The sequence below is a fragment of the Pseudonaja textilis genome, chromosome 2, assembly GCF_049901715.1.
Source record: "Pseudonaja textilis isolate UNSWEBS1 chromosome 2, rPseTex1.2, whole genome shotgun sequence".
In the NCBI taxonomy this organism is placed as follows: domain Eukaryota; kingdom Metazoa; phylum Chordata; class Lepidosauria; order Squamata; family Elapidae; genus Pseudonaja; species Pseudonaja textilis.
The window spans coordinates 144,330,212-144,347,498 of NC_141991.1; the positions used below are offsets into that span (position 1 = coordinate 144,330,212).

Consider the following 17,287-nt stretch of genomic DNA (forward strand, 5'->3'; position numbering starts at 1 on the left):
GTAGACATGATTCAATGTAGGAATCAATGTATATCGTGAATGACGGTGTGATGTGCCATGTTGCATCCAACTGCAAGTGGTTGCAGAACTCAGGCTATGATGCGACAGATACCGGGCTGTGGGAGGCCTGGCTAAGGTGGTCCTAAGGTAAGTGGGTAAGACATCCCCTGAAAATAAGAGTGGTCCTTATTTTGGGGCCCAAAAGAAAATAAGACCGGGTCTTATTTTCAGGGAAACAAGGTAACATCAGACATGCATAAAACACACCTGACTACAAAAACGTGAGGAATTTTTTCTCCTTCCCCTTATAAATCCGAACCCTCTAAATTGCAAAGACAGACATTAAACATTAAAGAAAGAACTTTAGGCGTAAAAGCTGGCTGGGTGACCTTGAGGCTAGCCTACCTCACCTCACAGGGTTGTTGTTGTGGGGAAAATAGGAGAAAGGAGTATTAGGTATGATTGCTGTTCCTTGTGTTATCTGTAAAAATAACAGACAGTAGTATATAAATAAGTAAATAAATAACCAAATCGGGCATTGCATGGCAGTATTCTGCAATAAACTAGGATAAAAGATACTTGGAGAGTTTGTGGCTCACAGACTCCGATCGCAAGGTGGGGCTAGCTTAGGGCTCGGCGTACTGTCTGAAGGTCGGTTGATGGGGTTAATCCAGCCGCCCATTTTCGACCATTGCCCTTTACTGTACTCAACGGATTACCTGCTTCGCTCTTTCTGCGCGGGGCTATGATAAGGAGGCTTAGCGTTATCGCTCGAGACAGATCCTGCCCCTCGCCGCCCTACCCCTTTCCTAGATGAGTGGGTGGATCCCACTCTGATGTCATTTCCCGTGGAGTTCCCCTCCTCCGCTGACACCCCCCCCCCAACACTCTTCCCGGGCCGGAAAATGAAGCAATCCTCCGGCTGGATGTTTTCCTCTTGCTTTGGGAGGAGGCGGCGCTGCTATTGATTTCTTCTGCGCCTCGCTCCGGAGCCGCCGCCGTCCCCTCTTTGCTGCGTCTGGGCTTTCTCCGCGCTGCACAAACGGGGTTTGCACCGTTCTTGGATCCCGACCCGTTTTCGTCCCGTGAACTGAAGTGAGAGTCCCCGATTGCTTTCCAGGGAGCTCCAGTGGAGGTGGGGCGGGGGGGGGATGATGTCCCATGACACGAGCGAGCGGCCCCCAACCCAGAGCCGCCCCCGCGACTGTCTACGTGTTAGTGGAGGACCCGCGGTCGACGGACGCCCTCCAGCTGCTCAGGTGAGTCGAGAACCCCTCCCCCTCCCCCCTCTCCCTCGGAGTTACTGGAATTGCCGTAGCGGGAATTAGGAGGCCTCCGAGAGAGGAGCCGAGTTTAGGCGAGAATCCGCGCGGGGCCTCTCTCCTTCCTCGGAACGACGACCTGAGGACCTGGATAATTCCGGAGCAGCTTCCGTTGGCCAGAATGTAACAATTCCCACGAGAAGGATCGGAACCTTCTTTCCCTGTTAGTTTGCAAACAGCCTTCTCAAACCCGAGTTCTCCGGTTGAGCCGGGTTTCCCGTCCCGCCGAGAGGATGGGGATGGAGACAGGAGTTTGAAAGGCAGAAGAAAAAGTCCACATTCTAGTCGGCTGGATTTTGACGTGTTGATAATCCCGTCACTTTCTTCACTAGGAGGCATAAGAAAAACTGGTTGAAGATGGATGCTTGGAGAAAAGGGCGAAGTGCTGAGCAGAGTGCTCTTGGCAGCCAGGGTTTCTGGTTTCCTTTTTCCCCCCTCTCCTCACTTCCCCCCAAAAATGTAGAAAAAGGAGAAAAAGAAGGAAACTAAGGTGTGTGTGAGCGCCCTTAATAATGTGCCTTAGTATCAACCGTTCAGTTTATTGGCAGAGTTCCTGGCTCTAGAACTTATATTGCTTTATAGTTCAGTTTCAGGTGTTTGACAGAATGATCATGACTCTGGCTCAGCCTCTGGTTTAGCAGAACAGCCTAAGGTGAAAGTGAGAAACCCAGCCATCTCTGAGATCAAAACAAGAAAAAGGGAAAGTGCCTTTGAGCAGGTGCCAAAGTTGTTATTCTCCTCCAACAATTCAGTTTCCTCCTTAAGTTGCTTGTAATGGTAATAAAATGGAACATGTAGACAAAAGGAAGACAAAAGCCCCTCTTAAAAGAAAACTAGGGATAATCCTACCACACATTGCTGCTTGAGCTGGGAAATCCAAACTAGATAAGGATTTTAAATGGGATCCCAGCTGCTAGTCCTGTGATCTGAATTTGCAGAAAATCACAATGTGTATGTTTCTGTCTTTTTCATGGTGGGTGAAGTGTCTTAATGATTCAGTTTCCTTCTATTTTGCTGCCTGTTCCCCGAGATTACTTTTCACTTCTGTTTTTTTTTTAAAAAATGCTGATCTCGACTTTTTCCTGAATAAAAGCACAATCAGCTTTAGCTCGAGCTGATCTACCAATTGACTTTAAAATTCTTACTTGTTTGTTTACTTGTTCCCAGGACCAAAATGTAACTCCCCCCCCACTCCACATATACACTTCTAATGTATTTGAGTTTATCGGGGAAATCATAGTTTAAGGAGGTAGTTATAAAAGCAGCTTTAATCAAAACAAGTGAGGAGAGCAGAAATGAAAAATTTCTGTGGACCTCTGCATGTTACTGAATTATTGTTTTATCCTTTGCTATTGTTTGCATTTACTGGGAATTACTGAAGCTGTCGTTCTGTGACATTAAGAAAGCCCTAATGTATTCATTCCTGATTTAGAAAATCAAAAATATGTACATTCTGTTTTCCGGCTTCCCAATGCTAGAATCACTTTTCCTGGATAAGCTCATTGGGAAGTGTTTTGGGAATTAACGCTTTCCTACTCTCTGTGCATGTAGGATTACAGTCTCTGTCATCCTCAATCATCAGAAGCAAACTGATGAATGGGGAATGGAGTTGTAATGGAACACATCCAGAGCAGATGGCACACAGAGTAAGGATAACTTGGAATGTGAAAATTCTTGGCTGGCATAAATGACTGGCAGTCTGACCTGGTGAGATTTGACTATTTCAAAGATTAATGTATAGCCGTATGGGAATAATCTCCACAGCCCCGGTTTTCCTGGAAAATATGTACAGGACAATATTAAGGATTTATAATAATTTATAATTAAGTAGTATTACTTATTTTGTCCATTTTCCAACCTATGCTTACTTAGAGAATTACAAAAGGATACTGGAATTCTGTTGGCTAATTTGGGGTGGGTGGGGATTCCATCTGATTTCCCATTCACCTAAATTACCACTATAGAAAAGTACTATGATAAATCAATAATATTGCCCTATATTTACTTCCCAAGAAAATTGTTGCTGTGGAAATTATTCCCATACGTCCCATATTATTCCCATTAATCCTTGAGAGAAACCATAACAATAATAATAGAAGCATGACCTATGAGCTTTTTTGTTTGTGTGTCTTCAGGTCAGTCTTGAGTCCTGGTATCTAGGATGCAAAAATGGTTGTAGTATGAAACTACAAAAAGAAAAATTTACGTTCTTTTTGTCTTTTATTAGGTTTAGATTAAGTACCTGATGGAAGGGGATGAGGATGTGGGTGGGTACATTTTATGAAATTTAAAAAGAACAAAAAACTAAAATTTAAATATTTTTTTACCATATCCAGTGGTGTTTTAGATTAAGCAAGGAAAGCACCAAAGACTTCCTTCATCCTGTTCAGAAGCCCCCCTAGAGTTATATAAGGCTAACATTAGGACTACAGAGACAGGCTAGTGGTCTCTTGCACAGTACTGTTTTGATGTTGTTTGGCAACAACCTTTCTGATATGAATCTTTGGTTAGTTTAACTGGTGAGGCTGCAAACAGAAGCTGGGAGTATCTGCATGTAAAATATGTATTTTACCCCAAAATGTAGGTGGCATAATTGTAGTGGTGGTAATGAGAAGGAATGACTTCCTCCAGCATTCTGTTGTTACAGAACTCTAAGCAGGAGAAAATGCCCTACAGCCTGTTGATCACTTTTTCCACAGTGCTATTGACATTGTTAATAAGTGCCGTGGTTTTTTTTTATTCATATCACAGCAGAGGGGGGGGAGAAAACCATTCAAAACAAGCATTTTATTTTGTTCAATTATCCACACTTCATCAGTAGAAGATCTTACTTAGGCTCTCAGAATGTATAACTATTGTATTGTTAAAGTTCATTTATTCAGGCCCATGCTTAGGGAAAAGCCTGTTTGATCATGTAAGGACTATCTTCTGAGTAAAGTCTTTCTGGGTACAAAATTACTGCAATATCTTATTCTTTGTACAGCATACACTTCTTTGTAAAAATCAGTCTCAGCACATCTGGCAGGGCTGGTCTGCTCAGATCCTTTGTAACGTATCTTGCTGCTTAGTGAGGCATGTAAAAATCCAGTTGTATGCTACACCTATAGTACAAGCTAGAAAGCCCTTGAAATTCCCTAACAATGCAGTTCTAATACATGTTTACTTGGAAGTGAAGTCCGAAGGTTAATGGGCCGTTCTCCTGGGAAATATGTCCATGTGCTGACATCATCCTGTTTTGGATTCCGATTCTCATAATTTCCAATTCAGCATGTATTCTTTTTAGTATTTGGAAGGTATTAAGATATGAATTGTGGATTGCTGGCTTTTTTTCTAGGCAGATCAAAAAAGTGATAACACTGGAAGGAAGTTATCTGACTGGCAGCAATAGATTGTCGAGAGATATTTGTATTTGAAATAACTTTTCCTTTTTGGAGATCAAGATGCAGGGAAGGTGGCTTTTTGATAATTTAAGGGTGGGGTGGGGATATTTTGTTTATAATTCTCCAAGCCTCTCCCCCTCTCCTTAAAAATGAATTTTAAGAGTACGTGATAAAGTATTGCTAATACTATTGAATGTGTACTTTTTCTCCCGGCAATTAGTTGGTTATAATTGAATAATAACAATTCCCAGCCAGCAGATGCAAAAGATTAGTCTCACAAGTCTGGTGCGATTATACGTTAATAAGCCACTCTGTAATAACTAACAGCCATAATTCGATGTTTCCCACTCTCAACATCACATTATTTGAAAGTCTTGCCTCTTTTGGATTTTTCATCTCAAATATGTAACCCGTGTCTCCACTAAACGGTGCGAGTCGAAATACATTTCTCTCATCCACCCACCCCAGCCTCCCCCCCCCCCCGCAAGAAAATAATGACAGAAGGGAATTCTGGCGCGGCTCCTTTAAAATGAGCGTTCAGTGGCGAGAGGAAGGGGTTTGTTGAGCTGAAAGTGAGACTCCGGGTTGCCCCCTAGTGACCAACAGGCGCCACCGCCGCCTAATGGCTTCTCCTGTCTCCAAGCGCGTAATTTCTCCACGGTCGGGCTATTAATAGCACCAAAACAAGGGCGCGCTTGGAGATGCGCAGCGAGGATTTGTGTTTTCTTGCGCGGCTCAACCAACCGAGAAAAGGGGCGGAGCCGCTGCCCACTTGGCCAGGACACGCGCTTCGAGGGTCCGGCGGAGCGGCGGGTGCAAAATAATCCGCCGGGTGCTTTTTGCTCTCCACGCGGTTCAGCGATGCCCGGTTTCGAACTGGCCTTTACCAGGAAATGTAACAAGCACTTTTGCCAGAGGCCTTAAAAGCGGGGCAGGAAGTCGGAGGCGCGCCGGGATCGCCGGGCGCGCAGAGCGAGGATCGCGAAAAAGGGGACGGGAAGGGGGAGAGGGTGGATCGCTCAACTTCGCCGGCCCTCATGCCCCACCGCTTGCGCGGGGCCGCTTCTGTGGCGCAGTCCAAGCCAGAGGCAGGGCTGGGGAAAGAGTTCGGCTGGAGAGGAAGAGGAGGAGGAGGAGGAGGTGAGCGAGCTCCGGGCCTTCTCTTGGTTCTCACGGTTTTAGGGATCTCTCTCCTTCTTCCCCAACCCCCGCCCCCCATATCCCGTCGTTATCTCTTGAGAACGAAAACGAGGAAAATTCCGTATTTGAGGAAGTCGCGGGTGAGGGGTTTTTCTTTTTCCTCCGAAATCTTGGGCGTTAACAATCTTGTGGGGTGGGAAGAAGTAACGAAAATCTCAGTTTCCCAGTCCCCTGTTTCCCGGATGCCTAAACTTAGATAAAACTCTCTCAAGGACACGGCGTGGCATTTGACAGAAACGGTTGTTTGTGTGTGTGTGTGTTTGTTGGGTTCCGTTGCGCGGGGTTTTGTTTAACTTGTGCAATGCAACCGTTTCGAAGCTGCTTCGAAACCAACCCGTTTGCATCTGGGATGGTTCGCTTTCGAAGCCGATGAGCCCAAGATCGCGGGACCGGTTGAGCATGTTCTCTCTTTCATCCATCGATCTCTTGAAGAGGGATGGACAGAAGGAAATTTGCTATTTTCAAGAATCTGTGGTTGCTCCTGTATTGCTATTGTCTTCATAGATGATAATTTTTCTGGGGAGCTAATTCGAAGTTCAAATGTAAATTCCTAAGAAGTAAATGTCATGAAATTTACTAACTAGGGCTTACTTCTGACTACTGTACATAGCTTAAACTATAACTAGCTTTACCCACTCCATCCCCAAATTCAAGAATAACTTTACCCTCCCCTTCAATAATGTGGAGGAAGTGATAAGACGACCTTTGTTCTGATGTCTTGTAGGTCCATTGGGGTTTCAGTAATTTTCACTACACTCTCGCTGCCAAGGTGGGGATGATGGGGTTTGAATTTCAACATACTTTTGGGAAGGTTGCAGGATTGATTGATTATGTGTCATTAAGTTGGCATCAGTTCTTAGGCACCCCACAGATTTTCTCCAGAAGGAAATGAAATTATTGCAAGTATATGTAGACTATGTATGGAAAACATTTCAGTTGCTCCAAAGTGCTGTATATTAATAATATTTTTTCCATGTCGAGCAATTCTATAACCATCCGATTGATTGTCTGTACAGTATACTGTTGGCATAAATGAGATGAGTTTGCTTCTGGCAGGGTTGATATGGATCGACGTACAACTTTGCAATATAAAACAATTAGACTTGTGGAGAAAAGCAAATTCCTATTAAGGGTAGTGTTGATGCCACTGTTTATTTACATCTGAGCTCATGAAGATTTTAATTTTGATTTATATAGCCACCATCTTCTAACCAACTCTGGGCGGCTCCCTATCATAGATATCTGATAACGTGCCCATTTTAGACTAGACATTTCAATTAAACCAAAAAAGCAATTTCAGATAGGAGTCTTTAGAAGTGGAACGTGAAGGGACTTTTTATTCACCAAGTTTTGGGCAGGGCTGTTGTTTCTTTGGAGAGAGGGAGTTTTCTGTTTTACACATCTTTTATCAGCTCTAGTATGACTTATGGATGAGTGAGTCTCTAATTGTTGAGTGAACGTGAGAGAGTTCGGAAGTGTGTTCAGAAGGACAATACTGCCTATATAACAAGGATTGCCTGGAATTTTATAGCTTTTATATTGGAATATGATACTGTGTTTCAGGATAGGATTAAGTTTCTATTCACACATGCACTCCTTGGACAGAAACTCACTGAAAACAGGCAATCTTTGGAATATATAAATATGGGACTCTGCTTGAAGTCTATGTTTTGTTTTATTTTACATGTTATTGTTTTATATATTTTAAAGACTGAAAGTGAGATTGTAAAAATAGAAGGACCAGGTGCAGGCAAGGAAATATAGGCAGATCAACAACAAATCTAAATGAGCAAAACCACAAATATCATCGAAAGCTTATGATATTATAAGAATTCTTGCTATCCATTTTATATTGCTGAATTTTGAGCTGAGATGCTTGGTTAACACAGTTCAAAAATGAAGGAAAGACTGTAGATCACAAACAAAACATTAACTCTACATTGTAGATTGCCATTCAATTTAAAATCTAAAATCTAAAATCCAAATCTTAGGTGTAGCAGAATTTCCTGTAGGTGGAATGATTTCTAACTAGAATTAAATTCTGTGTGGTTAATTTTTTAAAATACAAAGGTATTTTAGATATCAACGCATAACCCTACAAATTATTTGTTTGTTTATTCATAACTCACCTTATTATTGTTATAAATAGCTTCAGGCAGTGAACATACCTAATACGCCTTCCTCCTTCTCTTTTTCTCACAGTAATAACCTTATGAGGTGAATTGGGCCAAGAGAGAGTGACTGGTCCAAAGTTACCCAGTTGGCTTTCATATCTGAAGCAAGACTAGAACACCCAATCTCCTGGTTTCTTGCCTTGTGTCCTAACCACTAGACCAAACTAGCTGTCAGTCTAAATATTCAGTTATATGGCTCTTCAATTTAATTAGCCATTCTTCCAGATAACTTTTCCAATAAAAGGGTCTAAAAGGGCATTGGATATATTTTCAAGTAATTGTATGAAAAGTATATTATTTCTCTTTAAAAGCCCTGTTAATTTAGGAACAGCTTAAATTCATTGAAGTAACTTCATTGAAGTAACTTCACTGACTCCTCCTTCAGCAACCATGATAATATAAATGTCATATAGTAAAAAGTGTTCATGGGGGCTTAAGAAAGCCATGTATATAATGCTCCTTACATTTTTATTAATGTATTTGGGAGAGAGAATGAATGAATTATTGAATTGTTCTTACGTTATACCAACTCTAGGAAGTCTCAGTAAATGAAATATTCAGGAAACGCACACAGACCAAAACCTGATCATATTCTACAGGCTGAGGCAGGCTTCGCTGTCTTTGTGTCAAGAGGTATTACATTGATGGCCAGTGCTAAAAGAGGTGGCAGCTGTCGCTCTGACGGCCTTTGCACAGCACCATCCTGGCCCTCAATTAGGACCATTCTTAGATCCTCCTCCTGCTCACTGAAGCCTTGGTCATATTTTGGTTGGGTTGTTACAAAGGCTGCCATGAAGACAATAGTTGCTGGTCCAGAAGGCTAGATTCTGAGTACAGGTAGTTCTCAACTTATGGCCACAATTGACCCCCAAATTTATGTTGCTATGTGAGACATTTGTTAAGTGAGTTTTGTCCGTTTTACTAACTTTCTTGCCACAATTGTTAAGCGAATCCCTGCAGCTGTTAAGTTAGTGACACGGTTGTTAAAGTGAATCTGGTTTCCCCCCATTGGCTTTGCTTGTCAGAGGGTTGCAAGAGGGGATCTTACGACCCCAGGACGCTGCAACCATCATAAATGTGGAACAGTTGTCAAATGTCCGAATGTAAATCATGTGACCACGGAGATGCTGCTAGAGTCATAAGTGTGAAAAATCGTCTTAAGTCACTTTTTTCAGTGCCATTGTAATTTTGAACAGTCATTAAGTGAGCTGTTGTAAGTCGAGGACTACCTGTAGTTAATAATGCATCTTATTTTGCTTGGATAACACAATTCTATGCTTCTGTGTTAACAACCACGTAACAGTGTTACACTACTAAAGAATTTTTCCGATGTGGACTTAGAGACACTACTCATCAGTTGCAAGCCCTTTTTATGCTCCATGAGAGTTTATTCATTCATCTCGTTTGAGTTTATATACCACCCCATGTTCGCATAAGCAGTGCGTTACAAACCCTAGCTGACTAAATTCTGTGTACACAATAGAAATATCCAGACTCCCTTCTCGTTGTTTTAGGCGATTTTAACAAGGCTAATTTAAGTCAAGAACTGCATACATTCAGCATGGCAGCTGTCTCACTAGAGGCAAAAAAACATTTTTGACCACTGTGCTGCTCCATGTTAAAAGACGGCCTCTACCAAGAGCAGCTGTGGGCTTCTCTGATCATTGTATGATCCACCTTGTACCTGCCTATAAAATCTGTGGTCAAAACAGAGAAGTCTTGGACTGAGGGGGCAAAGTTAGAATTACAGGCTTGCTTTGATGGCTCAGACTGGAGTGTTTTTGAAACTGCTTCAGCAAACTTGGATGAACTCACTGATACTGTGACATCATGTGTTGGTTTTTGTGAGGACATGTGTGTACCGACCAAGAGCTTGCGCGTATGTAGTAATAATAAACCTTGGTTCACAGCTGAGCTCAAGCAGCTACATTATGCCAAAGAGGAAGCCTACAGGAAAGGAGATAGGATGTTGTACAGTCAGGTCAGAAATGTATTAACAAGGGTGATCACAGCAGCAAAGAGAAGCTACTCTGAAAAACTGAGGAATCAGTTCTCAGTTTATGAACCAGCAAATGTGTGGAGAAGCCTGAAAAATATCATTGGCCAAATATGCCCCTGATATCTTTCAGGCTTCTCCACAGGTTTGCTGGTTCATTGGCAGACAACCCTCCCAGGTTGGCTGGTTCATTGCCAGACAACCCTCCCATACTGAAGAAATTCAACAACTGGCAGGTGGCCCGAATGTATTCTACTGTAGGTCTGAGAGGAAATCATTGTTGGCTATTGCTACCCTCTCCGTCTCATATATAGCAACAATAACCAAATCAACACCTATCTCTATCCTACTGAGCTCCTCACCTCTGGTGATCTTAGAAAAAGATGTGTGTGGGCTATTTCATAGACAAAAGATTGGAAAAGCACGAGGCCCAGACAGAAATAACTCCTTCTCACTTGAAAACCTCTGCTGATCAATTGGCCCCCATCTTCACCTGCATTTTTAATAAATCACTGGAGATGTGATACGTTGCTTTAAACACACTACTATCATCCTGGTTCCCCAAAAAATATTCATCAAGGAACTGAATGACTACAGACCAGTTGCTCTGACATCTGTAGTTATGAAGGCCTTTGGAAGGTTAGTTCTGGCTCACCTAAAAATTATCACAGATCCGCTGTTGGACCCCTTACAAGTTTAGCTAGCATGCAAATAGAGTGGCAGATGATGCTGTCAATATGGCACTGGACTACACCTTGCAACATTTTGAATCCCCAGGGACCGATGTATGGGTCCTTTTTGTAGACTTCAGTACCGTCATTCCAGAAACTCTTCACTCTAAACTGATTCAGCTAGCTGTGCCCCTCCATACTTGTAGCTGGATTATAAGCTTTTTGACAGATAAAAAGCAACAGGTGAAGCTAGGGAAAATCTCATGGAGTACCCAGGCAATTAACACATCCTCAGGGCTGTGTGCTCTCTCCATTACTCTTCTCTCTATATATATACCAATGACTGCATCTCTAAGGATCCCTCTGTTAAAGTAATAAAGTTCGCAGATAATACATTCATTAGTCTCATTCAAGACAATGATGAATCTGCATGTAGACAAGAGGTTGAACAAATGGCCCTGTGGTGCAGCCGGAGCTGAACATGCTTAAAACTGTAAAGATGAGAGTGGATTTTAGGAGGAACCCTCCTACCACCTCTGTCTACATTAGACAGCACAGTATCAACAGTAGAGTCCTTCAAGTTTTGGGGTTCTATAATCTCCCAGGATTTAAAACAGACGCCTAACATTAGAGCCATCCTTAAAAAGGGACAACAAAGAATGTTCTTTCTGCATCAACTCAGAAAGTTCAGACCGCTCCAAGAGCTGTTGATATTGTTCTACAGAGGAATTATCGAGTCTGTCATTTGTACTTCTACAACTATCTGGTTTGGTACAGCAACCAAACAAGGACAGGTACAGACTTCAACAGACAGTTAGGACTGCAGAAAAAAATAATTGCAACCAGCCTGTCTTCCATAATGGCTCTAGATATTGCATGGATCAGAAGGAGAGCTGAAAAAATATCTTCAGATCTCTCATATTCTGGATATAAACTGTTTCAACTCCTCTCAGGATGCCACTACAGAGCACTGTATGCCAAACAACTAGATTACAGAGAAAGTCACCCCTCCCGTGCCATCACTCTCCTAAACACCTAATTTGCACTGTACTGTCTTTGTCTGAGCTAATTTACCCATGTAGTATGTTGTAGTATTATTATCGTCCTTCTCATTTTCTTTACTGTCTCTTCTTACTGGTATCATTATTATGATTATTATTACTCTGTTATTTTGCATGAACACTGAGAGCTGCTGCACCGGAGACAAATTCCTTTTGTGTCTAATGATGCTTGGCCAATAAAGAATTCTCTTCTCTTCTCTTCTCTTCCCTTCCCTTCCCTTCCCTTCCCTTTTTCATTTTCTCTTCTCTTCTCTTCTCTTCTCTTCTCTTCTCTTCTCTTCTCTTCTCTTCTCTTCTCTTCTCTTCTCTTCTCTTCCCTTCCCTTCCCTTCCCTTCCCTTCCCTTCCTTTTTCATTTCTCTTCTCTTCTCTTCTTCTCTTCTCTTCTCTTCTCTTCTCTTCTCTTCTCTTCTCTTCTCTTCTCTTCTCTTCTCCTCTCCTCTCCTCTCCTCTCCTCTCCTTTCCTCTCTCTCCTCTCCTCTCCATCTCCATCTCCATCTCCATCTCTATCTCCCTCTCCTCTCCTCTCCTCTCCTCTCCCCTCCCCTCCCCTCCCCTCCCCTTCTCTTCATTTTCTTCTCTTCTCTGGTTACCTGTTACTGGTTGACTTCCAGGTGCAATTCGAGATCCTTTGGCTTACCTGCTGTATGGAAGGGAGAGCTGTTTCAGTGCCCACTTATAAAAAAGAGTGTTACTGCTAGGGATACCATTTGCCATTGTTGTGCCCTCTTCTCTGACAGGACATTTCTTATGGATCAAGTATGGGCAGTCCTGTTGCTAAGCAAAGTGGTTGTTAAGTGAGTCTTGCCTGATTTTGCAATCTTTTTTCCACGGTTGTGAAGCAAATCACTACAGTTTGTTAACTGAATCATGTGCTCGTAAAGCAAACCTGGCTTTGATTTTGCTTGTCAGAAGCTGGCTGGGAAGACTGCAAATGTGGATCACATGACCCTGGACATGGCAAGCATTGTAAATACATGCCAAGTGCCCAAGTCACAGGAAACGTTGAATAGGGGACTGGAGGCTAAAACATATATAGAATGGTTGCTGGAACTGGGCGTGTCTAGTTTAATGAAAAGAAGGACTAGGGGTGACATGATAGCAGTTCAGGGGCGGCCAAAAAGAAGAGGGAGTCAAGCTATTCTCCAAAGCACCTGAGGGGCAGGACAAGAAGCAATGGGTGGAACTAATCAAGGAGAGTAGCAACCTAGAACCGTGTTGGCGAACCTATGGCACGCTTGCCGGAAGTGGCATACTGAGCCACTTCTGCCGGCATGCGAGAGCTCGCCCGGAAGAGTCCCACTGCGCATGTCCGCGTGCCGCCAGCGCCTGCCAGCTGATTGTCGGGTATCTGGTGTGCATGCATGGGGTGCGGGGGTGCAGAGACGCACGTGGGATTGCGTGCGCATGCACAGATGGATGGCACAGGGAGGTGATCTCACGCGCATGCGCAGAGGTGCATGGCAGAATTGTGCACGTAGATGCAGCAGCATGGTGCGCAGCAGAAAGATCTTGCATGCATCGCAGGGGGTGTGAGGGGGAGGCCAGCAGGCATTACCTTTTGGGTGCGTGAGCGCAATTATCGGCATGGGAGCCAAAAAAGGTTTGCCACCACTGACCTAGAACTAAGGAGAAATTTCCTGACAGTGAGAAGAGTTAACCAGTGGAACAGCTTGTTTCCCAAAGTTGTGGGTGCTCCAACGCTGGAAGTTTTAAAGAAAAGATTGGACAACCGTGTGTCTGAAATGGTGTAGGGTTTCTTGTCTGAAGAGGGGGTTGGACTAGAAGACCTCCAAGGTTCCTTCCAACTCTGTTAGTCTGCTCCTGTGATGCTTGTAGGGAGTACACTGTATTTTCAGAAATAAGGAATAAGAGTCACAATAAGCAGAAAGTGATGCTGTATTTACAGTACTAAGAAAGAGGCCAGCAGGATCTCTTCCCAATAAATCAGTCGTCATCCTCGTTACATTAGCAAATTGACATTCTGCATTTTTTATTCACCGAACATGCCTTGTCATCTTTAAGGTCTTCCCTATAGCTCTGGTAATCTTTGTTCTGCTAGTCCTTGAGTCAGAAAAAAAGGCTGACAGCATAACTTGCATTGCTCCGATGGTTGAATGGATTCCTGTTCTGCCTCTGTAATGAATCAGTTTGGGGTGCTGCCCTTACAATTTTACTGCAGGACAATTTAAGGGCAGCAAGTTGGTGGATTCCTGCAGCTTTGTTCATCTCCTCCCTAATGTCACTGGTTGGAAAATCAATAAACTCAGATGAAATGCAATAGCACTGACATCTAAGTCAAGATAGGACTTTCAGAATAATTCTTTGGTGAGGTTGTTAATGATAGGTTTGAAAGGAACAGTCATTAAAGCCCTGAGAAATAGCAGTCTCATGAACAGATGTGATAAATCAGAAAGTGAGTAGATTACTAGCTGTATAGAATGACACACAGGTGGGTAATCAGAGAGACAATTATCTTGCCCCTCTAAGAGGTCAAAGTTTGTCTTGTACAGTAATGTACAATGTTAGTTGCTTAGTCTCCTACCCCAGATCTATTTGTAAGAGCCCCAGTAATTCTAGGGTCCCTGCTGGTGGCAGACCCCTCTTCAAGGGAATGTCAAGAATTTCTTGGGAGCTGCTTGTCTGGAGATCAAGATGGTTTTTATTGGAGGTCCAAGCTACAGCCTGAGAAATATTCCCATTCGGCATAAAGCTGTAGTATTTGTGGATGTAGAATCTCAGTCTTATGAAGGATGCATAGACATTTCAAGAGCTGTCCTCTGACTCATCTCTACTAGAGGAAGAAACTATGGTGACATGAACCAGAATGGGAACATTAGAACCACCCATTCCTGGCACATCTCAGCCTTCCACACAGCTTTGGCTAATGCTTGCAGCAAAGCAGTCCTTCCAGCCTTGCCAAGCTCCTACTGGAAGGAGTGGGCCATTTATTGCTTCTCTCAAACTGAACAGCTTCCCCATGCTTGAGATGGGCGATGGCAGGAACATGTTTCCTGGCTTTCTTATGAATCCCAGAGCATTTTCTCCACAGATCATCTCCAGCAGCCATCTGATCTTGTGTGGTAGGTATTCCTAAGAGTGCTAGAAATGTCGCAGTGAGTGGTATTAATTTGAAAATGGCATTAATTTGAAGAGCACATGTTCTATGGGCCAAAAGACCCGGATTTCCAATCTTCCTGAAAGGTGCCAAGGATAGAAAAAATCATGAGCACAGTGGAAAGGAACTCCAAATCTGACTGACTATTAGTGAGCTAATGAGACCAGGGGTTTACCTTTGAATAAATTGATTTATTACACAATAAATTTAGTTGCAATGTATGAAACTCTCTGCTACACAATGAAGTAGACTTTAGTTCACCTAATCATTAGCCAGAATAAATATGTTAGTCTCGAAGGCGCCATTTCAGTCTTGACTGCACTCTAGCCTTGCTTGTCAGTGCACTGTCAATATAGAACAGGGATTTCCAGGTTCAAGAGTTAAGATTATATATGGAAATAGGGCTCAGTCACAAAATGACTCCCATGAATTGCTCAATAGGTCAAAAAAAAAATGCTTTTCAGAGAAAGGCAGTGAGACAATGGAAACAAATACATTTGCAGTCCATGATCAAGACTGCCCTCCAAATGTCTTTCTCAGTCTTCACTTGTCCTTGATGTGTAGAACTCCCCCATTTCTACAACTCAATAATTTTCATGCTCTCACAATCTATTTCCCTGCTGTTTCTCCATAATATAATGTACAAACACTTGTGCTATATTGCCTGACATAGAACGCCAGACAATATTTTGTCATGGAGAGAAGACAGTTTGCATTGCATCCTTTATGAATTGAACAAATGGGAAGGTTTAAGTCCACACATACTGTTTTCTAGGTACTTGATTCCAAGCTGTAGAAGTCTGTATAAAGCAAAACCAGCCTTTTGAATTGTGCTGAGAAATGATTCTTCCTGTTTTAAAGTTTGTTCATTCTTGCCTTTTACAAGGTGATAAAATGTCACCGGGGAGTGTTATCATTTCAATCAATGGTTTTATGATGTTACCAGCAATTCTTGAGTGTTCAGTCTAATCTATGGCTCAAGAATAATTGCCAGGCTGAATCAAGCAATCCTTGGCTCAAATGCTATCTTTACCTCTCTATGGTTGCCAGCTGTACCTTTGCTCTACCAATACCAGACACTTCTCCTTAAGTAACTTTCAGAGGTGCTGCAAAAATTACAGTCTGTGAAGTTTTTGGATGCACGTGTTACAGATACCGGATAATCAGAGTTGGAAGGGACCTTGTAGGTCATCTAGTCCATCCACCCCCCGCCCAAGCGGGAGACCCCACACCATTTCTGACAAATGGCAGTCCAATCTCTTCTTGAAAGTCTCAAGTGATGAAGCTCCCACAACTTCCGAGGGCAAGCTGTTCCATTGGTTGATTGCTCTCACTGTCAGAAAGTTTCTCCTTATTTCCAGGTTAAATCTCTCCTTGTTCAGCTTCCATCCATTATTCCTTGTCTGGCCTACAGGAGCTTTAGAAAATAGCTTGACCCCTTCCTCCCTGTGGCAGCCTCTCAAATATTGTAAGACCTCTATCATGTCTCCCCTGGTCCTTCTCTTTACTAGACTAGCCAAGCCCAGTTCCTGCAACCGTTCATTGTATGTTTTAGCCTCCAGTCCCCTAATCATCCTGGTTGCTCTTCTCTGTACTTTTTCTAGTGTCTCAACATCCTTTTTATAATGTGGTGAACAAAACGGGATGCAGTACTCTAGGTGTGGTCTTACTAAGGCTTTATAGAGTGGTATTAGTACTTGTTTGAAAGGTTAAGCCTGGCTTTTAGTAAGAGTGGAGAAAAACTATTTTTCTGAATGAAATCAGGCTTTTTAAGTAATTTAGAGGAAGGCCAAGCTTAGCCTTGTAACTCAGAGATTTCATCTATTTGTTTGCCTGCTAGAACAGCGGTCCCCAGCCTTTGTGGCTTGGTGGCCCTGCTTGGGGGAAGGAGGGGAACTGGACTGCATGAGTGGCAGTCTGGTGTGCATGCAAACAATTGAATTTGCCTGAGTGGTGCACACACTCGTTCACATGCAACTCAACTACAACTGAGTTGCCTGCGTGTGCATGTTGGCCCACTGCTTACGTGAGTTGAGCTGCACTGTGTGTGCACACTGGCTCACCTCTCACGTGGCCTGTTTACGAATAGGCTACGGTCTGGTAGGGGCCACGGCCTGGGGGCTGGGGACCCCTGTGCTTAGAAGTCTTCAATTTCTGCTTCTTACCTACAGGCTTTGATACAGGCATATTTTTTTGTGGTTGTGCACAGCTCACTATCTGAGATCTTTTTCACTTCCTCAAATTTAGCTCTTGGGAAAAAGGAGGTATTTTATCATGCTAGTTGCACAATTTCTTCTCTCCAGATTAGGAATCACTTCTTCCACCATGTTTGGCTAGAAAAAGTTACCACAAATTCCGCCTAAGTT

At 43.0% G+C, this 17,287-nt stretch overlaps 1 protein-coding gene across 1 annotated transcript in view; it reads left to right on the top strand.

Moving 5' to 3' along the window:
• The first annotated feature begins 690 nt into the window (after nt 1–690).
• Nucleotides 691–17,287, top strand: part of TFE3 (transcription factor binding to IGHM enhancer 3) — a 35,326-nt gene continuing 18,729 nt past the window's right edge. Inside the window, exon 1 of the mRNA XM_087925685.1 lies at nt 691–1,259. Within this exon, the coding sequence (XP_087781811.1) occupies nt 1,162–1,259 (98 nt within the window). The 5' untranslated portion in view covers nt 691–1,161. The remainder of the gene's footprint in view (nt 1,260–17,287) is intronic.